Raw genomic sequence first — 26283 nt, forward strand, 5'->3', positions numbered from 1 at the left:
CTTCATCCAAATCATCAACATGTTTATTAGACCCCATTCCTACCAGGCTGCTCAAGGAAGCCCTACCATTATTTAATGCTTCGATCTTAAATATGATCAATCTATCTTTGTTAGTTGGCTATGTACCACAGGCTTTTAAGGTGGCAGTAATTAAACCATTACTTAAAAAGCCATCACTTGACCCAGCTATCTTAGCTAATTATAGGCCAATCTCCAACCTTCCTTTTCTCTCAAAAATTCTTGAAAGGGTAGTTGTAAAACAGCTAACTGATCATCTGCAGAGGAATGGTCTATTTGAAGAGTTTCAGTCAGGTTTTAGAATTCATCATAGTACAGAAACAGCATTAGTGAAGGTTACAAATGATCTTCTTATGGCCTCGGACAGTGGACTCATCTCTGTGCTTGTTCTGTTAGACCTCAGTGCTGCTTTTGATACTGTTGACCATAAAATTTTATTACAGAGATTAGAGCATGCCATAGGTATTAAAGGCACTGCGCTGCGGTGGTTTGAATCATATTTGTCTAATAGATTACAATTTGTTCATGTAAATGGGGAATCTTCTTCACAGACTAAAGTTAATTATGGAGTTCCACAAGGTTCTGTGCTAGGACCAATTTTATTCACTTTATACATGCTTCCCTTAGGCAGTATTATTAGACGGTATTGCTTAAATTTTCATTGTTACGCAGATGATACCCAGCTTTATCTATCCATGAAGCCAGAGGACACACACCAATTAGCTAAACTGCAGGATTGTCTTACAGACATAAAGACATGGATGACCTCTAATTTCCTGCTTTTAAACTCAGATAAAACTGAAGTTATTGTACTTGGCCCCACAAATCTTAGAAACATGGTGTCTAACCAGATCCTTACTCTGGATGGCATTACCCTGACCTCTAGTAATACTGTGAGAAATCTTGGAGTCATTTTTGATCAGGATATGTCATTCAAAGCGCATATTAAACAAATATGTAGGACTGCTTTTTTGCATTTACGCAATATCTCTAAAATCAGAAAGGTCTTGTCTCAGAGTGATGCTGAAAAACTAATTCATGCATTTATTTCCTCTAGGCTGGACTATTGTAATTCATTATTATCAGGTTGTCCTAAAAGTTCCCTAAAAAGCCTTCAGTTAATTCAAAATGCTGCAGCTAGAGTACTGACGGGGACTAGAAGGAGAGAGCATATCTCACCCATATTGGCCTCTCTTCATTGGCTTCCTGTTAATTCTAGAATAGAATTTAAAATTCTTCTTCTTACTTATAAGGTTTTGAATAATCAGGTCCCTTCTTATCTTAGGGACCTCGTAGTACCATATTACCCCAATAGAGCGCTTCGCTCTCAGACTGCAGGCTTACTTGTAGTTCCTAGGGTTTGTAAGAGTAGAATGGGAGGCAGAGCCTTCAGCTTTCAGGCTCCTCTCCTGTGGAACCAGCTCCCAATTCAGATCAGGGAGACAGACACCCTCTCTACTTTTAAGATTAGGCTTAAAACTTTCCTTTTTGCTAAAGCTTATAGTTAGGGCTGGATCAGGTGACCCTGAACCATCCCTTAGTTATGCTGCTATAGACGTAGACTGCTGGGGGGTTCCCATGATGCACTGTTTCTTTCTCTTTTTGCTCTGTATGCACCACTCTGCATTTAATCATTAGTGATCGATCTCTGCTCCCCTCCACAGCATGTCTTTTTCCTGGTTCTCTCCCTCAGCCCCAACCAGTCCCAGCAGAAGACTGCCCCTCCCTGAGCCTGGTTCTGCTGGAGGTTTCTTCCTGTTAAAAGGGAGTTTTTCCTTCCCACTGTAGCCAAGTGCTTGCTCAATCAATCAATCAATCAATCAATTTTTTTATATAGCGCCAAATCACAACAAACAGTTGCCCCAAGGCGCTTTATATTGTAAGGCAAGGCCATACAATAATTATGTAAAACCCCAACGGTCAAAACGACCCCCTGTGAGCAAGCACTTGGCTACAGTGGGAAGGAAAAACTCCCTTTTAACAGGAAGAAACCTCCAGCAGAACCAGGCTCAGGGAGGGGCAGTCTTCTGCTGGGACTGGTTGGGGCTGAGGGAGAGAACCAGGAAAAAGACATGCTGTGGAGGGGAGCAGAGATCGATCACTAATGATTAAATGCAGAGTGGTGCATACAGAGCAAAAAGAAAAAGAAACAGTGCATCATGGGAACCCCCCAGCAGTCTACGTCTATAGCAGCATAACTAAGGGATGGTTCAGGGTCACCTGATCCAGCCCTAACTATAAGCTTTAGCAAAAAGGAAAGTTTTAAGCCTAATCTTAAAAGTAGAGAGGGTGTCTGTCTCCCTGATCTGAATTGGGAGCTGGTTCCACAGGAGAGGAGCCTGAAAGCTGAAGGCTCTGCCTCCCATTCTACTCTTACAAACCCTAGGAACTACAAGTAAGCCTGCAGTCTGAGAGCGAAGCGCTCTATTGGGGTAATATGGTACTACGAGGTCCCTAAGATAAGATGGGACCTGATTATTCAAAACCTTATAAGTAAGAAGAAGAATTTTAAATTCTATTCTAGAATTAACAGGAAGCCAATGAAGAGAGGCCAATATGGGTGAGATATGCTCTCTCCTTCTAGTCCCCGTCAGTACTCTAGCTGCAGCATTTTGAATTAACTGAAGGCTTTTTAGGGAACTTTTAGGACAACCTGATAATAATGAATTACAATAGTCCAGCCTAGAGGAAATAAATGCATGAATTAGTTTTTCAGCATCACTCTGAGACAAGACCTTTCTGATTTTAGAGATATTGCGTAAATGCAAAAAAGCAGTCCTACATATTTGTTTAATATGCACTTTGAATGACATATCCTGATCAAAAATGACTCCAAGATTTCTCACAGTATTACTAGAGGTCAGGGTAATGCCATCCAGAGTAAGGATCTGGTTAGACACCATGTTTCTAAGATTTGTGGGGCCAAGTACAATAACTTCAGTTTTATCTGAGTTTAAAAGCAGGAAATTAGAGGTCATCCATGTCTTTATGTCTGTAAGACAATCCTGCAGTTTAGCTAATTGGTGTGTGTCCTCTGGCTTCATGGATAGATAAAGCTGGGTATCATCTGCGTAACAATGAAAATTTAAGCAATACCGTCTAATAATACTGCCTAAGGGAAGCATGTATAGAGTGAATAAAATTGGTCCTAGCACAGAACCTTGTGGAACTCCATAATTAACTTTAGTCTGTGAAGAAGATTCCCCATTTACATGAACAAATTGTAATCTATTAGACAAATATGATTCAAACCACCGCAGCGCAGTGCCTTTAATACCTATGGCATGCTCTAATCTCTGTAATAAAATTTTATGGTCAACAGTATCAAAAGCAGCACTGAGATCTAACAGAACAAACACAGAGATGAGTCCACTGTCCGAGGCCATAAGAAGATCATTTGTAACCTTCACTAATGCTGTTTCTGTACTATGATGAATTCTAAAACCTGACTGAAACTCTTCAAATAGACCATTCCTCTGCAGATGATCAGTTAGCTGTTTTACAACTACCCTTTCAAGAATTTTTGAGAGAAAAGGAAGGTTGGAGATTGGCCTATAATTAGCTAAGATAGCTGGGTCAAGTGATGGCTTTTTAAGTAATGGTTTAATTACTGCCACCTTAAAAGCCTGTGGTACATAGCCAACTAACAAAGATAGATTGATCATATTTAAGATCGAAGCATTAAATAATGGTAGGGCTTCCTTGAGCAGCCTGGTAGGAATGGGGTCTAATAAACATGTTGATGGTTTGGATGAAGTAACTAATGAGAATAACTCAGACAGAACAATCGGAGAGAAAGAGTCTAACCAAATACCGGCATCACTGAAAGCAGCCAAAGATAACGATACGTCTTTGGGATGGTTATGAGTAATTTTTTCTCTAATAGTTAAAATTTTGTTAGCAAAGAAAGTCATGAAGTCATTACTAGTTAAAGTTAATGGAATACTCAGCTCAATAGAGCTCTGACTCTTTGTCAGCCTGGCTACAGTGCTGAAAAGAAACCTGGGGTTGTTCTTATTTTCTTCAATTAGTGATGAGTAGAAAGATGTCCTAGCTTTACGAAGGGCTTTTTTATAGAGCAACAGACTCTTTTTCCAGGCTAAGTGAAGATCTTCTAAATTAGTGAGACGCCATTTCCTCTCCAACTTACGGGTTATCTGCTTTAAGCTACGAGTTTGTGAGTTATACCACGGAGTCAGACACTTCTGATTTAAAGCTCTCTTTTTCAGAGGAGCTACAGCATCCAAAGTTGTCTTCAATGAGGATGTAAAACTATTGACGAGATACTCTATCTCCCTTACAGAGTTTAGGTAGCTACTCTGCACTGTGTTGGTATATGGCATTAGAGAACATAAAGAAGGAATCATATCCTTAAACCTAGTTACAGCGCTTTCTGAAAGACTTCTAGTGTAATGAAACTTATTCCCCACTGCTGGGTAGTCCATCAGAGTAAATGTAAATGTTATTAAGAAATGATCAGACAGAAGGGAGTTATCAGGGAATACTGTTAAGTCTTCTATTTCCATACCATAAGTCAGAACAAGATCTAAGATATGATTAAAGTGGTGGGTGGACTCATTTACTTTTTGAGCAAAGCCAATAGAGTCTAATAATAGATTAAATGCAGTGTTGAGGCTGTCATTCTCAGCATCTGTGTGGATGTTAAAATCGCCCACTATAATTATCTTATCTGAGCTAAGCACTAAGTCAGACAAAAGGTCTGAAAATTCACAGAGAAACTCACAGTAACGACCAGGTGGACGATAGATAATAACAAATAAAACTGGTTTTTGGGACTTCCAATTTGGATGGACAAGACTAAGAGACAAGCTTTCAAATGAATTAAAGCTCTGTCTGGGTTTTGGATTAATTAATAAGCTGGAATGGAAGATTGCTGCTAATCCTCCACCCCGGCCCGTGCTACGAGCATTCTGACAGTTAGTGTGACTCGGGGGTGTTGACTCATTTAAACTAACATATTCATCCTGCTGTAACCAGGTTTCTGTTAGGCAGAATAAATCAATATGTTGATCAATTATTATATCATTTACCAACAGGGACTTAGAAGAGAGAGACCTAATGTTTAATAGACCACATTTAACTGTTTTAGTCTGTGGTGCAGTTGAAGGTGCTATATTATTTTTTCTTTTTGAATTTTTATGCTTAAATAGATTTTTGCTGGTTATTGGTAGTCTGGGAGCAGGCACCGTCTCTACGGGGATGGGGTAATGAGGGGATGGCAGGGGGAGAGAAGCTGCAGAGAGGTGTGTAAGACTACAACTCTGCTTCCTGGTCCCAACCCTGGATAGTCACGGTTTGGAGGATTTAAGAAAATTGGCCAGATTTCTAGAAATGAGAGCTGCTCCATCCAAAGTGGGATGGCTGCCGTCTCTCCTAACAAGACCAGGTTTTCCCCAGAAGCTTTGCCAATTATCTATGAAGCCCACCTCATTTTTTGGACACCACTCAGACAGCCAGCAATTCAAGGAGAACATGCGGCTAAACATGTCACTCCCGGTCTGATTGGGGAGGGGCCCAGAGAAAACTACAGAGTCCGACATTGTTTTTGCAAAGTTACACACCGATTCAATGTTAATTTTAGTGACCTCCGATTGGCGTAACCGGGTGTCATTACTGCCGACGTGAATTACAATCTTACCAAATTTACGCTTAGCCTTAGCCAGCAGTTTCAAATTTCCTTCAATGTCGCCTGCTCTGGCCCCCGGAAGACAATTGACTATGGTTGCTGGTGTCGCTAACTTCACATTTCTCAAAACAGAGTCGCCAATAACCAGAGTTTGATCCTCGGCGGGTGTATCGTCGAGTGGGGAAAAACGGTTAAAGATGTGAACGGGTTGGCGGTGTACACGGGGCTTCTGTTTAGGGCTACGCTTCCTCCTCACAGTCACCCAGTCGGCCTGCTTTCCCGGCTGCTCGGGATCTGCCAGGGGGGAACTAACGGCGGCTAAGCTACCTTGGTCCGCACCGACTACAGGGGCCTTGCTAGCTGTAGAATTTTCCACGGTGCGGAGCCGAGTCTCCAATTCGCCAAGCCTGGCCTCCAAAGCTACGAATAAGCTACACTTATTACAAGTACCATTACTGCTAAAGGAGGCCGAGGAATAACTAAACATTTCACACCCAGAGCAGAAAAGTGCGGGAGAGACAGGAGAAGCCGCCATGCTAAATCGGCTAAGAGCTAGTAGCTACGCTAAGCTAGCGGATTCCTAAAAACACGCAAAGCGAATAATGTGTAAATAATTTAGAGGTGATTCAGCAGAAGGAGTGCTTTAGTTAAGGCACGTAAAGATTACACTGGGAAACAAATCGTAATCTAGATAACTAGATCAATCTAACTGCGCAGATCAAACAGCTAACAGATACAGAAAAACACCGCTGTGCTCCGGAACAAGAAGTGATACAATACCGCAGTGAGAGCCGACCACCAGTAGAGTCAAGTAAAAAAGTAAAAAAAAAAAAAAAAAAATAAAAAAAAAAAATAAAAAGGTAAAAAAGTAAAAAAGTCTTGAAAAAGACTATTAGTTCAAAGTCCAAAGCAGCAGGTAGCAGTCTCTGTGTAAACAGTCCCAACAGAGAGCCAAAATTCTGATGCAATCTTCCACGGATGAACAACTGAACAGTGCTCACAGGGGGTCGTTTTGACCGTTGGGGTTTTACATAATTATTGTATGGCCTTGCCTTACAATATAAAGCGCCTTGGGGCAACTGTTTGTTGTGATTTAGCGCTATATAAAAAAATTGATTGACTGATTGTTTGAGTGTGTGAACAGGTGTCTTTTATACAGGTAACAAGTTCAAACAGGTGCAATTAATACAGGAAAAGAGTGCAGAATAAGAGGGCTTCTTAAAGAAGAATTAACAGGTCTGTGAGAGACAGAATTCTTGCTGGTTGGTAGGTGGTCAAATACTTATTTGCAGCAGTAACATACAAATAAATTATTTAAAAGAAATCATACATTGTGATTTCCGGATTTTTTTTTTTTTTGCTTATGTCTCTCACAGTGGACATGCACCAAATATGAAAATTTCAGACCCCTCCATGACTTCTAAGTGGGAGAACTTGGAAAATCGCAGGTTGTTCAAATACTTATTTTCTTCACTGTATTTAAAAGAGTTTTGTCAACCTTTTAGTATAATTGCCATAATGGAAACGTGGCTTACAGACATTGACGATACAAATTATGAACTGAAGGGTTATGAATTCAATTATCTGAATAGACAAAATAGAGGAGGAGGAGTGGCTTTGTATGTTGACAAAAGGCTTAAATACAAAACTAAAGATCAAATGACAATGGCAGTGGAAAATCTTTTGGAATGTATCACAATTGAAAAATGTATGGAAAAAAGGTAAAAATATTTACATTTTTAATTCATTTTCATTTATATAGCACCAAATCACAATAGAGTTGCCTCAACCTTACTAACCCCCAGAGCAGCAGTGGTAAGGAAAAACTCCCTCTGAGGAAGAAACCTAAAACAGACCAGACTCAAAGGGGTGACCCTCTGCTTGGGCCATGATACAGACATAAATTACAGAACAATTCACAAAATGAATATACAGGAAATGCTGTTGGTGCACAGGATGGGAGGGTCTCCAGCACAAATACCACACCCATCTCTGGATGGAGCTGCACCTTAGAGAGAAAAAACAGAAACAGGCATTAAAAAGACAAGAAATACAGTATAATTTTTTAGCATTAAACAACAAGAAAAACAGAAGAAATACTAAGGAGATTGCCAGCCACTAGCCCTAAGCTTCACTAAAAGACCCAGAATTTAGGTAAACTTGAGGTTGCAGCACGCTCCGTTTCCTAATAAAATGAACTAAAAGAGTAAAAGCATAGTAACAGAATAAAAAAAATAAATAGCATAGTAACATACTATACCAGTATGCTAGCCATATGAAAAGGAAAATAAGTGCGTCTTAAGTCTGGACTTGAAAGCCTCCACAGAATCTGACTGTTTTATTGGAGCAGGAAGATCATTCCACAGAACAGGGGCACGATAAGAGAAAGCTCTGTGACCCGCAGACTTCTTATTCACCTTAGGGACACAAAGTAGTCCTGCACCCTGAGAACGTAAAGCCCGGGCTGGTACGTAAGGTTTAATTAGGTCAGCTAGGTAGGGAGGTGCCAGTCCATGAACAATTTTATAGGTTAGTAGCAGAACCTTCAAATCTGATCTCACTGGGACAGGAAGCCAGTGAAAGGATGCCAAAATGGGTGTAATGTGATTGTACTTTCTGCTTCATGTGAAAAGTCTGGCTGCAGCATTTTGAACCAACTGGAGACCCCTAATGCTAGACTGCGGTAAACCAGAAAATAGAACATTGCAGTAGTCCAATCTAGAAGAGATAAATGCATGGATCAGGGTCTCAGCATCAGTCATGGACAGGATGGGACAAATCTTTGCCATATTTCGCAGGTGGAAGAAAGCAGTCCTCATAATATTTCTTATGTGGAGGTCAAAGGACAATGTATGATCAAAAATTACCCCACGGTTCCTCACTTTGTCAGTGTGATGTATGACACATGAGCCTAGGCTGAGCGTTAACTGGTCAAATTGATGCTGATGTCTCACTGGACCTAAAAGTTCCCTAAAAAGCCTTCAGTTAATTCAAAATGCTGCAGCTAGAGTACTGACGGGGACTAGAAGGAGAGAGCATATCTCACCCATATTGGCCTCTCTTCATTGGCTTCCTGTTAATTCTAGAATAGAATTTAAAATTCTTCTTCTTACTTATAAGGTTTTGAATAATCAGGTCCCTTCTTATCTTAGGGACCTCGTAGTACCATATCACCCCAATAGAGCGCTTCGCTCTCAGACTGCAGGCTTACTTGTAGTTCCTAGGGTTTGTAAGAGTAGAATGGGAGGCAGAGCCTTCAGCTTTCAGGCTCCTCTCCTGTGGAACCAGCTCCCAATTCAGATCAGGGAGACAGACACCCTCTCTACTTTTAAGATTAGGCTTAAAACTTTCCTTTTTGCTAAAGCTTATAGTTAGGGCTGGATCGGGTGACCCTGAACCATCCCTTAGTTATGCTGCTATAGACGTAGACTGCTGGGGGGGTTCCCATGATGCACTGTTTCTTTCTCTTTTTGCTCTGTATGCACCACTCTGCATTTAATCATTAGTGATCGATCTCTGCTCCCCTCCACAGCATGTCTTTTTCCTGGTTCTCTCCCTCAGCCCCAACCAGTCCCAGCAGAAGACTGCCCCTCCCTGAGCCTGGTTCTGCTGGAGGTTTCTTCCTGTTAAAAGGGAGTTTTTCCTTCCCACTGTAGCCAAGTGCTTGCTCACAGGGGGTCGTTTTGACCGTTGGGGTTTTACATAATTATTGTATGGCCTTGCCTTACAATATAAAGCGCCTTGGGGCAACTGTTTGTTGTGATTTGGCGCTATATAAAAAAAAAATTGAATTGATTGATTGACCAAGAACCATCATTTCAGTCTTATCAGAGTTTAAAAGTAGGAAGTTTGTAGACATCCAGCTTCTCACTGATGCAAGGCAATCTTCTAAGGATTTTATGTGAACAAGATTACTAGCAGTTAACGGCATGTATCCCACCCGTCTGCATATATAGTAATGGTAAATGCCACACTGGCAGAACCATTTATGAACATTAATACACATATATGCAATTTATTTTTGCAAGACAGAAGGTATGTAGTGCATGAGTGAACATGGAGTGTGTGTGTGTGACCCCCATCCGCCCTTCTCAATGCCAACCGACGACTTCTATCAGGAAGGGCCCACCACCAAAACAATACAAAGACAGATAAGAACGAAAGACAAGTGGTGAAGGCAAAAACTGTGAAGTGAGACATTGAGGAGACGGAGCCCCAACCACACAACATACCAGGACAAACAACCACACATGAACAAACAGTGACAGCAACAGTCTGTTGTCTAATTAGTGAGCATCCATACCCTAATCTGGGACACCATAGTCTTGATCCCCTTGACAACACCCAAAACCGAATTGTGGTGACGGTCGCAAACATGCAACCATCCGCACACAGAGACCCAGATCACAGCTAAATATCCGATCACTACTGTGGCTGGTGTGTTGGGGCAAGACAAAAGTACAGAACCTTACCATATGAGATGGACCACTCCGGCATGTCAGAAGCCATACGGTCGACCGCAAGCAACGACGAAAATGCGTCCAGGACTCAGGGCCCCAGGAGAAAAAGGGCAGCGGGAGGGCACAGGGGCCAGGGAGCAGAGCCACCAGAGCCACTGGTGCAGCACGGCCAACCAACAGGGGAGCGGCCCGGCGACGCCGGATCGCACCCCCAACACCACCCCCTCCCCCTCACGGAGGCAGAGGAAGTACACCCACACCCAAGGGAAGCACGCAGGGCACCAGCATGGGCCCACCAATTCGGTGGAGCCCAGAGCCACATCACCAGGACCACAGCCCCCAAAGGCAGGAGCGAGCGGCAGCAAGGACGGGGGACAAAGGAGCCACTGCAACCGAATCCAAAGCACAGGCAGGGACCACCTAGCCATACGAGGGCAGGGCCCAGCCCCCAGACAAGAGGCAAGGCCCAATCCCCTGGGCAAGGAAGCACACGAGGTCTCCCACCCAAGACCCCCCCAATGCAGCCAGCAGGACCCTCCAAACTGCCCCCAGCCCCCAATCCACCCCCCATCCCGGACCCCACACCAAACACCAAAGCCCAAGATCGGGAGACCCCCACGCGAGAACGGGGCAACACCCCACCCCACGGAGGCCACAGCCCCCAACCCCCCCAGTGGCAACACCCATGACCCACCACCACGTGGCCCCCAACCCCCCAGCAACCATCCACCCCCCAGTGGCAACACCCATGACCCACCACCACCACCCACCCACCCCAACAGACCACGGGATACAGGACCCTGCTCTGGGGATGTTGTGCCCGGGTCCCACAGCCCCAGAGCAGGGCCCCGAGACCACGGCAGGACCGGCGAGGCAGACTGCCCCCCCAGAGCCCCAGCCATCCACAGCCACCCTAGGCCAACCCCACATGCCACACTCACCCTACCCACCAACCCCACCATAGTTGTTATAGTTAATCTCCCTTACTGTGTGCAACCCCCTAAGTGAGCAAAGATAACGGCAGGGCAGGAGACAGCAGGTGGCAGACTGCCATGTTTACTGCTGCAGCCTTCAACCCCCAAGCTGGGTGGCACGGGCTCCTCCTGCTGCGTCCTTCACCCACTTTGCCTCAATTCGGATGACGGACTGCTTGAAGTTTAGAGCACATAAACAATGTCAAATGTATATGTGTTGTCTTTAATTTTGATATGTGTCATTATTACGGTAAACAAGTAATAATTGTGGATTAATTGCTGTATCTTGTCTGAGGTAATTGGAGTGTAAACGTAATTGCCCTTTTAGGGATTAAGAATGTTGTCTGTCTGAAGTCTAAACATGTGGACCAAAGGGAAATAGTAATAGGTTTATTTATTGACCTAAGAAAGGCTTTTGACACAATCAATGACAACATATTTCAAAAGATGGAACTCTATGGGATCAGAGGAGTGGCTCTGAACTGGATTCAAAGCTATTTAGAAAACCAGAAGCAGTTAAACTCATGGACTGCTGTTCATATCTGGAGATCGTTTGTGGGGTGCCCCAGGGTGTTGGGACCAACGTTATTTAACTTGTACATTAACAATTTATGTAGAGTTTTGGATGTGTCCAGAACAGTTCTTGCAGATGACACAAACTTGTTTTGTTCAGGAGATAATTTGCAACAATTATTATCTGATTTAGGAACGGAAATGATAAAGTTGAAGAGTTGGTTTGATATTAAACTGTCATTAAATTGGTCCAAAACTAAAATAATGTTATTTGGAAATCATAGAAAAGGTGCACAAATACACTTAAATATAGAAGGAGTAAACATCGAATATGCCAAAGAGAACAAGTTGTTAGGTGTGACTACTGATAAAAGAATCAACTGGAAAGCTCATATTCAGCATATTCAAAAGAAAGTATCAAAAAGTATTGCAGTTTTAAATAAGGCTAAGCACATTCTTGATGGCAAATCACTACATACTCTGTATTGTGCATTGACTGCACCTTACCTGACTTATTGTGCAGAAGTCTGGGGCAATAACTATAAAACTACAGTACAACCATTATTCATCCCTCAAAAAAGAGCACTAAGAACAATCCACAATGCAGGGTATTGTGACCACACCAACCCATTGTTCATTAAATCGAAAATATTAAAACTCTATTGTATGATAACGTTCAAGACTGTTCAATTTATTTACAAAGTGAAAAACAAGCAATTGCCATTTAGAATTCAAGATTTTGTTTTTTACGCAAAGAGAAGGAATATATAATTTAAGGGGTTTGTATCATTTTAAAATTGTGGGTGCTCGGGCGACCAGGAAATGCTTCTGTGTCTCCATTTGTGGCCCCCAAAAATGGAATAATCTACCTGAGGAACTCAAATGATGGCCAAATATTAACCGGTTGAAATATTTATATAAAGAGATGGTGTTCTCTGAATATGTATCTGATGAAACAGGGTGAATTTGTGTGTTGTATGAAGAATCTGCTACACTTGAATCCTTACTACTGAAAATGTCTGGTGATAACGAGCACGTAATAGGAGCTGTTTGGGAAATATATGACTTCACCTTTTGTTTGGAAATGATCATTCATGATCAGGCACATAGCCTGGTTTAATTTGACTGTACGGAGGGGTGTAGGCGTTGATAAGCGTTGCTATTGCCTGCACCTTTTGGGCACTATGTACATTGTTTTCTTTTCTTTCTTATAACTACTTTGAGTTTTGTTTGTTTGTGTATGAGGTATTTTTGTTAAGCATATATGTACCTAATAAATTCAATTCAATCAAAAAAGCCTTTAACATGTATCTGTAATTTGTCATTAATGATTGGGAAATTTCCTTTCAAAATGAAAATAGCTAAAGTGATACCTCTCACCACAATTTTCCAAAATTTTGGAAAATGTATTTGTAATTGGGTTAAATGATTTCTTAGCTAAACATCATATCCTTAGCAAGCAACAATATGTTTTTAGAAAGAATCGCACTACTTCATTGGCTGTAATGGATTTAGTCAAACAAATTTAAAAATTTGATAATCATACTTTGCTAATTGCAAATGACAAAAGTATGGTATCAGAGGATTGGCACAATTGGATTACAGAATAGGTATCAGTGTGTCCACATTGGTGGGACAAATTCTGAGTTCTTGATGATTACATGTGGGGTTCCCCAGGGTTCAGTCCTTGGGCCATTGCTGTTTCTTTTGTACATTAATGATATATGTTTGGTTTCCAAGTCTGAAAGTTGTATTTTATGTGCTGATGATACGACTGTGTTTTGTAGTGGGGATCATTTGGGGCAACTCCTGGACACGATGGAGAATGAATTACATAAATTTAAACAATGGTTCGATTCAAACAAATTATCGCTTATTTTGGTAAAATTAAGTGTATCATATTTGGGAATAAGTACAGGAACTTAAGCAGAAATGTATTCTTACATGATACTGAAATTGTAAGAGATACAAAATTTCTTTGTGTTTATAGTGATGATAAATTAAACTGGAAAACACAATTATGTTAAATATAAACATTCATTAACCATTTTATATCATACATTACTTGTTTCATATATGACATATTGTGTTGAGGTTTGGGGAAATACATATAGAACTAATACTAATCCAATATTTGTATTGCAAAAGAAATCTACAAGAATTATCAGTAATGCACCCTATCGTGAGCCAATGAATCCATTATTTGCTTGTTTACAAATTTTAAAATTCTGGGACTTGGTTGATTACATCATAATACAAATTATGCATAAAGTTAAAAATAAATTAAAATTAAAATAAAGAGCCAAACTACTGTAAAAAGTCATTGTGTTTCTGTTAAAGGTGTTAATATTTGGTTCACTGTACGTTGTTCTTTTTATGAGTTTTGTTATTGTTCATCTGTGTGCCAAATAAATAAATAAATAAATTCAAATTCATTCAAATTGGGATGTTTTTTTTTTTTAAGAGTTGTCTCTGTCTGGACTGTGTTCTGCTGCTGTTTTTGTCTACATTTTGTTCATTTGTGCTTTGTTTTATGATCTCTGTTACTGTTAAGAGTGGGTCACACCTCTGAGTCTGGTCTACTTGAAGTTTCTTACTCGGAAACACCAGAGGGAGTTTTAGAATTTATCCATGTGATGCACCTTGGGTTGACTGTTGTGATTTGGTGCCATATAAATAAATTGAATTGAACACTATGGTTTTAGGGTATAAAGAAACAACAGCACTCACAGACTGCTTTTGTTCAGTCTTTGAAAGTGTTCTATGATTGTCATAAAATGATCAAACTTGCTGATTCCTAATTTTTAAGTGTTATTGTACATTTTGATTATTTTATTTTTCATTTTAATGTTTCACATTCTGCATTCTACACACTTGATACAACAGGTGGTGGTATGCACCTCAAAAGCTGGTTTACAATCCACCAATAAACACAAAGAAGAAGAATTAGCTTAATTTTTGTTATTAATTGATAGTAGAGAAGCTTGAATTTTCGACTGGACTGGCTTGCTTGACGCGAGGACGTTTCGCTTCAAATCGCAGAAGCTTCCTCAGCTAAAATTTTTGCTCTGGTAGTCTGACTTCAGTCTTGGCCCTTGTAGAGAAGAACCTTCACACCTGGCCTTCACAGAAACATTATTAATTGATAAGTATTAAGTGTATTTTCAGACTGTGGCTGATGGCGTGACCAAGGTGAGCGCCTGAAACCAGTGCTTCATGATGGATTTCAGCCATGACTTCGACAACCATACTTCTCTCACGACCCGCAAGATGTAAAATCAAAAAAAAAAAAAAAAAAAAAATGTGGCGGCAAAGATGAAGCGTTGGACATGCATAACAGAAGAAATTGTCCCATGCTTCATGGGCACAAAATTTGAACTCAAAAATCCCCAGTCCAGAAGGCCATGATAATAATCCATTCCTTGGCAGAGTTTGGCAGTGACCAGTCCAGTTTTACCACAGCAGGTGGCAGAATAATACTGAGCAGCAACTTGAGTACAAACAACACAAATTATAGGGAGGACATGGGACAGATGCACACCATCAAATCAAACTACTGCATGTGCTGTAGGTTATATTTGTGCACTATATGTTTGAGTTTTCTCAATTTGAAGACTTGTTTTGATGGAACTACCTGTTGTAGAATTGATGCAGATATTTATGGTTTCTGCCCCCCCACCCCAAAACCTTTTTTTTCCTGCTTCTACTAGTGTTTTAATTTTGAACTGCTGTGGCTTCTCACAGCCATAGTATATTTTTCCGGGCTCTCGTGGACACCATACATACTTTACCCCCTTGTGGATGTGCAGAAGCCATATCTACCTTGTGTGAGCACGGGATGCTGTACTCTTGACAGCGGTCATTGATCCAGGTATTCTCCCAGGCACTGCGGTGACTCTGTTCATAGATGTAACAACCTAAAAGGATGAGCAGCGGGACCAAGTAGAGGCAGCTGAACACACCAATGCGGATCATGAACTTCTTCAGCTTCTCCTGGTTGCGCTCATCATGTTGGATGACTTGGCGGACATGGTTGAGAGAAACAATCCCTGCCAGGAGAAGGAAGAGGCCGATGATGACACCGACACAAAGTGGAGCCAGGACAAAAAAGCGCAGTGCATCCAGATCATAGAGTCCCACGAAGCAAACGCCGCTGATGTTGTCCCCTTCAACCTTGTTCAGAGCTAACAACATAACAGTTAGCACCCCAGGGATCCCCCAGGCTGCAGAGTGGAACCAAACCTGCAGGCAGACAACACAAGAAAGGGATTTTCTAAACATACATAATTTCTAGCTTTGCAGTTTCACTTGCCATTTGCTGCAACAACAAAAATTAATGCATTTTAACTCTAAGTCAGTTTATCCTTTCAATCTTCAGTTTTCAAAATAATTTATGTTAAGCAAACTGGCTCAAGATCTTTGAGGCCTGTGCTCTTGTATGTCCTAACTTTTGTTACCACTATTTTCTGCAAGCAAACAAAAACAATAAGTGGCACTCAGAGTGCAGTAGTTGACACCTTGAGTATAACCTCTCAAGGTGTCCCAAGGTCAAAGGTTATGTGACCAGGAGAAATGTGATATACACTTTGTAATAGTGTTTAATAGTAACTGTAGGTGTATCTTTAGCCAATTCTGTCCTCTACATATAGATATAAGCATTGAGCCCAAACCTGACTGTGGCTTTTAACCAATTATTCTCAAAAATCAAATCACTTTTTGCTTGGTTGACCCTCAACCATTCTAACAAGTTTAGTCCAAATTGGATCTTGGAGTTATTGTGTTCACAGAGAGATGGACCGAAAACATACTGCTGCACGTGGAGATAACATAATCTTGTAAATCTTACCGCTTTCTTTTCAATGGCCTCACAGCTCCACTTGGGACCAGCTGCGAGGAACCAGGTAATAGTGAGTATAACCCACCAGACTACACCCGCAACAGAGAAGAAGTAGAGGAGCATAAAAAGCAGTGTGCAGCTTTTACTCTGAGATCCCAGCACCACTGTATCCACACCGCTGGGGTGTATAGCCTTTGTACAAGCTGCTTTGTTCCCCAGCAGGAAACCAACGAAGTAGATCAGTGACACAAAGCTGTAGCAGACAGCGTAAAAGATAATGGGCCGCTCAGGGTAACGGAACCGTTTGACATCGATGAGGAACGTGAGGAAGGTGAAGAGAGTGGCACCCAAGCAGATGACAGAACACGCGCCGATGAAGGTCTTGGCAAATTCAATATTGTGAGCTTTGAAGTACATGTTGGAGCATGGTGGGGCGCAGTCCTGAGAGCCCAGGAATGATGAGCCAAGTCCTGGTTTGGTTTTCAGTTGCAGCGGGCACCAGAAGCCCAGGTCCCTCTTTGACGACGAGGAAGTCATCACTGATGGGGTAGGAGACACTGAAATATGAGGGCCCAAACACGATTCTAATCTGGAGGATTTAAAGAAACAAAAACAAAAAAATTAACTGAAGGAGTATAGGTCAAGGTATGAGGTATATAAATGAATAGCATGTTCCTCGTGCCTCTCAGTTTCAATTTATTTTCGTTCATTTAGCGCCAAATCACAACAAAGTTTCCTCAAGACGCTTCACACAAGGTCTAACCTTACCAACCCCAAGAAAAACAGTGGTAAGAAAAAACTCCTGAGGAAGAAACCTCAAGCAGACCAGTCTCAAAGGGGTGACCCGCTGCTTGGGCCATGCTGCCGACGCAAATGACAAAACAATTTACAAAACAAATATGCAGGAAATGTTGCCGGTGCACAGGACAGGAGGGTTTCAGGAACAGACACCACACCCATCTCTGGATGTAGCTGCACCTCAAACAGAGAAAGAGAGAAAAAAATCAGAATCAGGTGTCAGAAAGACAACAAATACAGTATACTTTGTCAGCATTAAGCAACAAGAAAAACAAAAGAAATACTAAAGGTGCACAGACACGTGCATGCCTTTGATTCACACACTTGCACGACCTGTGTCATGTAGGAGAGTAAATTCATCTTTAATGGGTCTAGACAGAATGTGAGAGGGGCACCGGCGTGTGCAACTGTGCATGCAATTACGCAAAGAGAATTTTGAAATGTTCAAAAAAATCCTTCATGCATAAATGTCGTTCTATGTAGCGCGATCTGCTCGCCAACACAACGTGCAGCTCGTCAAATGGAGTAAAGAAGTGAACAGAGCGAGTGGTTGCATCAGAGTGTAGCTCGTCTAAACAATTATAACAAGATGTTTAATCTGTCATAAACATACTTTAACAGCTGCAGACAAGAAGGAAAGAACATGCAACTGGTTTACCAAGCCATGACAATGTAAACATGACAATTACTTATCTTTTTAGACGGCTCCAAATGCTTTCTCCAGCTCATTCAGCACATGCGCGCGCATGGCACTGCTGGAGTGATCCTCTGTGATTCAGGAAGCAATTAGAGCCGTTCAAAGCACAGCATCCAGCTGGGAACACAGCGGGTGGGATCATCACAACGACGTGCATGCAAGTGCATGAATCAAAGTCATGCACGTCATTGCACCTTAAGGTGATCGCCAGCCACTAGCCCTAAGCGTCACTAAAAGACCCAGACTTTAGATAAAGTTGAGGTTGCAGCCTGCTCCGTTTACTAATAAAATGAATTTAACAGAGTAAAAAGCATACTATGCCAGTATGTTAGCCATACGAAAGGGAAAATAAGTGCGTCTTAGGTCTAGACTTGAAAGTCTCCACAGAATCTGACTGTTTTATTGACGCAGGGAGATGATTCCACAGAACACCACTACACCATTTGTTCTAGACCTCTAGCCTTATGCTCGAGGTCATGCAAGTTATCATTGAACCAAGGTGACTGTGTTTTGGGATTTGGCCTCTGATTATTTCTTTTGCCCAAACAGTCCACGTTACACACCACAAGCTGTGGACTTGCTACATAAATACACTGTTCACTTCTCCATGTTGCAGTGGGAAAAGCAGCAATCCGTGTCCATTGATGATTTATTTTGTCCAACCTACATCAAATAACATCCAATATGTTGTCCATAACCTTTATTTGTCCAACTTGCTTGTTTTTCAATCAATCAATCAATCAATCAATTTTTTTATATAGCGCCAAATCACAACAAACAGTTGCCCCAAGGCGCTTTATATTGTAAGGCAAGGCCATACAATAATTATGTAAAACCCCAACGGTCAAAACGACCCCCTGTGAGCAAGCACTTGGCTACAGTGGGAAGGAAAAACTCCCTTTTAACAGGAAGAAACCTCCAGCAGAACCAGGCTCAGGGAGGGGCAGTCTTCTGCTGGGACTGGTTGGGACTGAGGGAGAGAACCAGGAAAAAGACATGCTGTGGAGGGGAGCAGAGATCGATCACTAATGATTAAATGCAGAGTGGTGCATACAGAGCAAAAAGAGAAAGAAACAGTGCATCATGGGAACCCCCCAGCAGTCTACGTCTATAGCAGCATAACTAAGGGATGGTTCAGGGTCACCTGATCCAGCCCTAACTATAAGCTTTAGCAAAAAGGAAAGTTTTAAGCCTAATCTTAAAAGTAGAGAGGGTGTCTGTCTCCCTGATCTGAATTGGGAGCTGGTTCCACAGGAGAGGAGCCTGAAAGCTGAAGGCTCTGCCTCCCATTCTACTCTTACAAACCCTAGGAACTACAAGTAAGCCTGCAGTCTGAGAGCGAAGCGCTCTATTGGGGTGATATAGTACTACGAGGTCCCTAAGATAAGATGGGACCTGATTATTCAAAACCTTATAAGTAAGAAGAAGAATTTTAAATTCTATTCTAGAATTAACAGGAAGCCAATGAAGAGAGGCCAATATGGGTGAGATATGCTCTCTCCTTCTAGTCCCCGTCAGTACTCTAGCTGCAGCATTTTGAATTAACTGAAGGCTTTTTAGGGAACTTTTAGGACAACCTGATAATAATGAATTACAATAGTCCAGCCTAGAGGAAATAAATGCATGAATTAGTTTTTCAGCATCACTCTGAGACAAGACCTTTCTGATTTTAGAGATATTGCGTAAATGCAAAAAAGCAGTCCTACATATTTGTTTAATATGCGCTTTGAATGACATATCCTGATCAAAAATGACTCCAAGATTTCTCACAGTATTACTAGAGGTCAGGGTAATGCCATCCAGAGTAAGGATCTGGTTAGACACCATGTTTCTAAGATTTGTGGGGCCAAGTACAATAACTTCAGTTTTATCTGAGTTTAAAAGCAGGAAATTAGAGGTCATCCATGTCTTTATGTCTGTAAGACAATCCTGCAGTTTAGCTAATTGGTGTGTGTCCTCTGGCTTCATGGATAGATAAAGCTGGGTATCATCTGCGTAACAATGAAAATTTAAGCAATACCGTCTAATAATACTGCCTAAGGGAAGCATGTATAAAGTGAATAAAATTGGTCCTAGCACAGAACCTTGTGGAACTCCATAATTAACTTTAGTCTGTGAAGAAGATTCCCCATTTACATGAACAAATTGTAATCTATTAGACAAATATGATTCAAACCACCACAGCGCAGTGCCTTTAATACCTATGGCATGCTCTAATCTCTGTAATAAAATTTTATGGTCAACAGTATCAAAAGCAGCACTGAGGTCTAACAGAACAAGCACAGAGATGAGTCCACTGTCCGAGGCCATAAGAAGATCATTTGTAACCTTCACTAATGCTGTTTCTGTACTATGATGAATTCTAAAACCTGACTGAAACTCTTCAAATAGACCATTCCTCTGCAGATGATCAGTTAGCTGTTTTACAACTACCCTTTCAAGAATTTTTGAGAGAAAAGGAAGGTTGGAGATTGGCCTATAATTAGCTAAGATAGCTGGGTCAAGTGATGGCTTTTTAAGTAATTAATTAATTAATTTGGAATTTAAACATCCTTATGCTAAGTAACAGCACAGGCTGTGGTGTGCACACGTACTACACGGAGTTCCTGTCTGTTCTTAAACTCAGCTCCTCGGAAACGCTGTCTTAACAAGAGTCAGGAGATGACATGTCCCTGTGGTCTCCATAAACCAGAAATACAAAGTGGGTCCCAGTGCTGGCAAATGAATAATACACAATGGAGCATATAAGGAAGCAACTTCACATAATATGGAAGTAAGAGGCAGATAGCATTCAACATGAATTAAAATAAGTTGAACAAGAGTCATATGCGTAACAATGAAAATTTAAGCAATACCGTCTAATAATACTGCCTATGGGAAGCATGTATAAAGTGAATAAAATTGGTCCTAGCACAGAACCTTGTGGAACTCCATAATTAACTTTAGTCTGTGAAGAAGATTCCCCATTTACATGAACAAATTGTAATCTATTAGACAAATATGATTCAAACCACCGCAGCGCAGTGCCTTTAATACTTAGCAAACCATGCTGTAATGCAACAGGTTAAAACACTCTCGATGGAGCAGTGATAAAAGGCCTTGAGCATCTCAGCCGACAAGTTGTTCTTCTCAAGTATTCCTAAAAAATAAAGCCTCTGCTGAGCCTTTTTGACCACAGCAAATATGTTTACTTCCCATTTAAGATCCTCAGTGATCCAGGTGCCCAGAAATTTAAAACAAGAGACCCTCTCTACTACCTCACCTTTGATGGTTAAGGGGGAGAGGTCATCCTTGCGCTTCCTGAAGTCAACTATGATCTCTTTAGTTTTCTTGACATTCAGGGTCTGACTATTTTCTGTACACCATTCAACCAGCCTTTCAACTTCATCTCTGTAGACCAGTGGTGTCCAAAGTATTCCAGAAAGGGCCGAGAGGGTGCAGGTTTTCTTTGCAGCCACTGACTCCAGCAGGTGATTTCACTGATGAACTCGTCCCACCTGCTCAAAGTGATGTTAATCATTTAAATATTAAATATTTAGAGAGAATTTAAATGTTAGAAAAATGCTAGAATGAATTTAATAGTTACATTTATAAACAATGTAGGTTCGAAATTGCAAGTTTTACTGTTACAGTGCTGTCAACAGTTAAATATGAGGTCAAGAAAGAGGTCTTTATTTTAATTTTTATAAAACAAGTATTTATTTTCATTTAAGTCAAGAAAGGGTGACTATAAAGTAAGTTTTGGCAAAACAGGTATCACTGTCATGTTGAGGTGGGTTGTTGTCGGCAGCCGGGGAAAGTAACTAAAAAAGTAACTAGTAATCTAACTTAGTTACGTTTACAATTGAGCAATCAGTAAAGTAACTAAGTTACTTTTTCAAGGAGTAATCAGTAATCAGATTACTTTTTCAAAGTAACTGTGGCAACACTGGTGGCATGCTTGGAGCCTTTCTCCGTTGAGAACATCGAGGATTTATTCATTTTTGGACTTATGGTAGCAGGGCTGGTACTTTCTGGCTTATGTGCTGCCCTGATCTACCAGAAAATTGGCAAGACGGCGGCATCAAGAACCACAGCCCCTCGCTTGTCCGTCATGATTAACGAGGTTGGCAAGGCAGTGCATTCTCAGACTGCGATGACTCAAACTCGGACGCAAACTGGATGACATCTTGGAGCAGATGTGTGCCTTGCAGTTGAAGCTGAAGATTTCAGAGGCCGGTGAATATTCTTAATTCATAATTGGGAATCTTCTTAATTCATAATTGGGATTTGGTTGTGCAAGTGGAACTGTTAAAAAGTGATTTCACTGCTGTAACCATAACATTACAGGCTTATCAAGCCTGAAGGTCAAATTGCCTGACTGTCTCCTCCAGAGAGATTTGTTTCGGCCTGGGGAACATTGGCTGTTTCTTATCTCACCTCACAAAGACAATAAACTGCTATTCACAGGACTGAAGCATGTTCCATTCCCTTCCCCCACCCCCTCCCTCCCCATCAACACCTCCCCTTTCCAGCGCCCGCCAACATCATTCCTTCCCCCTTCGGCGGGGGTGGTGCAGTTTTTGCTGCAGCCTACGTCCCCCCCCAAGCTGTTGGTGGCGCATCTCAGGGTTGCTGCGTGACCTTCACCCACTTGCCTCAATTCGGATAACGGACTTCTTCAAACTTAGTGCACATAAACAATGTCAAATGTGTATGTGCTGTCTTTAATTCTGATGTGTGCCAGTATTACGGTAAACAAGTAATAATTGTGGACTAATTGCTGTCTGAGGTAACTGGAGTGTAAACGTAATTTCTCCATTGTGAGATCAATAAAGTATATCTAATCTAGACTTAATGTCCACAGACTCCAACTGCCTCACGGTTGCAGGAAGACCGTTCCACAGAGCGGGTGCACAATAAGAAAAAGCTCTTTGACCCACTGACATAGAAAACCTGTAAAGCCTACTTTTAGTACACACACACACACACACACACAAAAAAAACACAAGAGGTATCAATAAGGAATCGGATCGATAATGGTATCGATATATTGCAGTACAAAATGCTGCAATATATGGTATCGCCCCGCGTGTTTATTAAATACATGGGGCGAAGTCGAGGATCATCGACATGCCCGTCTGCAACATCGGCACTGGCGAGGCGATTTTCGATACACTCGATGAAGTTCTGAGGTATGTTTTTTTTGTTCATTATATTCGATTTATTTTTCATGATTTTATTAATGTCTCACACAGTTCTTGTTTCTGTAAAAAATACCTAAATTTGACACATTCAGTTCTATAAAATTCAGCTTAATGCATGAATAATAGATCTGTATTGTTTGAAATTCAACTGTGGAGAAAATACTAATGATCCTGACTTTAATGTCATTGTGGCAACTCAATATGTGGACAAAAACCCAGTTACGTGATACCACTATGCGGTTGTGTGTACTGTAATAAAACTGATTTTGGTGCAATTTGGAGGTTATAAGGATTTTTTGCTGATTTTATGGATTTTCTCACTTGGTTATACAGGTGGACCCTCAAAGGGGTTGACATGTATGAACAGGAGTTACGCCACCTAAAAAAAAGCTGCAGATTTCAAACCCATCAGAAGCAGAGCCAAGATGTGGTGGATTAGGTATTTAGGAGGTATTTGTGATAGGTATTTGTAAATGTCCTTTTCTTACCTGCTACACTGCAGCTCAGGAGGCCAGGTGACACCGAATGTTGACCTTTCATTCTCGCAGTCGGACATAACCTTCTCACAATGCTCTCTGCAGGGATGCAGCACTTTGTTCTCCTGTGTGCATTGTGGAAAAAAAGCCTGGCACAGCAAGTAGTGGACAAATGGAGAGCAGCGCAGCTTTGCCAGTGGCATGAAGGGCTGGAGAGACAGACGTTTCAAACAGCATAATCACAGTTCAAGCAGGGTTGCATTTGTGACAATCGTCAAATTCAGGGCAGGGATAGCAAATAAAGCACATCATTTTTTATTAATTATACGTAAACACCTGCGATCCAATCCCGCGTAAGCGGATGAAGATCACCGCGATCACCTTAGTATTTTTTCTGTTTTTCTTGATGTTTAATGCTGACAAATTATACTGTATTTCTTGTCTTTCTGATGCCTGATTCTGTTTTTTTCTCTCTACAGCTCCATCCAGAGATGGGAATTGTATTTGTGCTGGAGACCCTCCTGTCCTGTTGTACATCAACAGCATTTCCTATGTATTCATTTTGTGAATTATTTCTGTGAATTGTTCTGTAATTTATGTCTGTAACATGGCCCAAGCAGAGGGTCACCCCTTTGAGTCTGGTCTGCTTGAGGTTTCTTCCTCAGAGAGAGTTTTTCTTACCCAGGGCTGTGAAATGAAAATTGTGAAATCTGAGGAAAATTTGCGGGGGGGGGGGGGGGCGGCCTTTGCGATTCACAATTAAAGAGTACATCACTAACACCCCACCCCACCCTCCCCATCCACAGAGTTTTCACAGCCTTGCTTACCACTGTTGCTCTGAGGGTTAGTAAGGTTAGACCTTACTTTACCTTGAGGCAACTCTGTTGTGATATGGCGCTATATAAATTAAAATAAATTGGGAAAAAAAATTGAGTGAGTGATTTAAACACATCAATAGCTTTACAGCATAAACTAATGTTTACACTAAGTAACACCAGAGACCCAAAGAGACAATTTAGCTGGTGAATAAACTGAGATTTCTTTTCAGATAATTTGGATTTCCAATTAACGCTGCCACTTAACCCTCTGGGGTCCAAGGGCATTTTTTGGCCAGTTCACTCACCTGGCATAAATGTTTTATTATTGTTGTTAACAGCTCTCCCTGCATCCCACAATCAAGTTTTATGTCTCTTTTTTTCAGGACAACCTGTGCTTTCAGAATATATATATATTGAGTATGAGTATTCCATTAACTTTAACTAGTAATGACTTCATGACTTTCTTTGCTAACAAAATTTTAACTATTAGAGAAAAAAATTACTCATAACCATCCCAAAGACGTATAGTTATCTTTGGCTGCTTTCAGTGATGCCGGTATTTGGTTAGACTCATTCTCTCCGATTGTTCTGTCTGAGTTATTTTCATTAGTTACTTCATCCAAACCATCAACATGTTTATTAGACCCCATTCCTACCAGGCTGCTCAAGGAAGCCCTACCATTATTTAATGCTTCGATCTTAAATATGATCAATCTATCTTTGTTAGTTGGCTATGTACCACAGGCTTTTAAGGTGGCAGTAATTAAACCATTACTTAAAAAGCCATCACTTGACCCAGCTATCTTAGCTAATTATAGGCCAATCTCCAACCTTCCTTTTCTCTCAAAAATTCTTGAAAGGGTAGTTGTAAAACAGCTAACTGATCATCTGCAGAGGAATGGTCTATTTGAAGAGTTTCAGTCAGGTTTTAGAATTCATCATAGTACAGAAACAGCATTAGTGAAGGTTACAAATGATCTTCTTATGGCCTCGGACAGTGGACTCATCTCTGTGCTTGTTCTGTTAGACCTCAGTGCTGCTTTTGATACTGTTGACCATAAAATTTTATTACAGAGATTAGAGCATGCCATAGGTATTAAAGGCACTGCACTGCGGTGGTTTGAATCATATTTGTCTAATAGATTACAATTTGTTCATGTACATGGGGAATCTTCTTCACAGACTAGGGTTAATTATGGAGTTCCACAAGGTTCTGTACTAGGACCAATTTTATTCACTTTATACATGCTTCCCTTAGGTAGTATTATTAGACGGTATTGCTTAAATTTTCATTGTTACGCAGATGATACCCAGCTTTATCTATCCATGAAGCCAGAGGACACACACCAATTAGCTAAACTGCAGGATTGTCTTACAGACATAAAGACATGGATGACCTCTAATTTCCTGCTTTTAAACTCAGATAAAACTGAAGTTATTGTACTTGGCCCCACAAATCTTAGAAACATGGTGTCTAACCAGATCCTTACTCTGGATGGCATTGCCCTGGCCTCTAGTAATACTGTGAGAAATCTTGGAGTCATTTTTGATCAGGATATGTCATTCAAAGCGCATATTAAACAAATATGTAGGACTGCTTTTTTGCATTTACGCAATATCTCTAAAATCAGAAAGGTCTTGTCTCAGAGTGATGCTGAAAAACTAATTCATGCATTTATTTCCTCTAGGCTGGACTATTGTAATTCATTATTATCAGGTTGTCCTAAAGGTTCCCTAAAAAGCCTTCAGTTAATTCAAAATGCTGCGGCTAGAGTACTGACGGGGACTAGAAGGAGAGAGCATATCTCACCCATATTGGCCTCTCTTCATTGGCTTTCTGTTAATTCTAGAATAGAATT

General features: G+C 41.1%; 1 protein-coding gene across 1 annotated transcript in view; it reads right to left on the reverse strand.

The window, feature by feature from the left end:
• LOC117514847 (frizzled-6-like) overlaps positions 1-23890 on the reverse strand; it is a 48471-nt gene extending 24581 nt beyond the window's left edge. The window contains exons 1-3 of the mRNA XM_034175439.1: positions 23619-23890; positions 16459-17038; positions 15435-15854 (exon numbers count right to left, since the gene is read on the reverse strand). Of these exons, the coding sequence (XP_034031330.1) occupies positions 15435-15854; positions 16459-17038; positions 23619-23809 (1191 nt within the window). The 5' untranslated portion in view covers positions 23810-23890. The remainder of the gene's footprint in view (positions 1-15434; positions 15855-16458; positions 17039-23618) is intronic.
• Positions 23891-26283: the final 2393 nt, after the last annotated feature.

The sequence above is a fragment of the Thalassophryne amazonica genome, chromosome 7 (assembly GCF_902500255.1).
Source record: "Thalassophryne amazonica chromosome 7, fThaAma1.1, whole genome shotgun sequence".
Classification (NCBI taxonomy): domain Eukaryota; kingdom Metazoa; phylum Chordata; class Actinopteri; order Batrachoidiformes; family Batrachoididae; genus Thalassophryne; species Thalassophryne amazonica.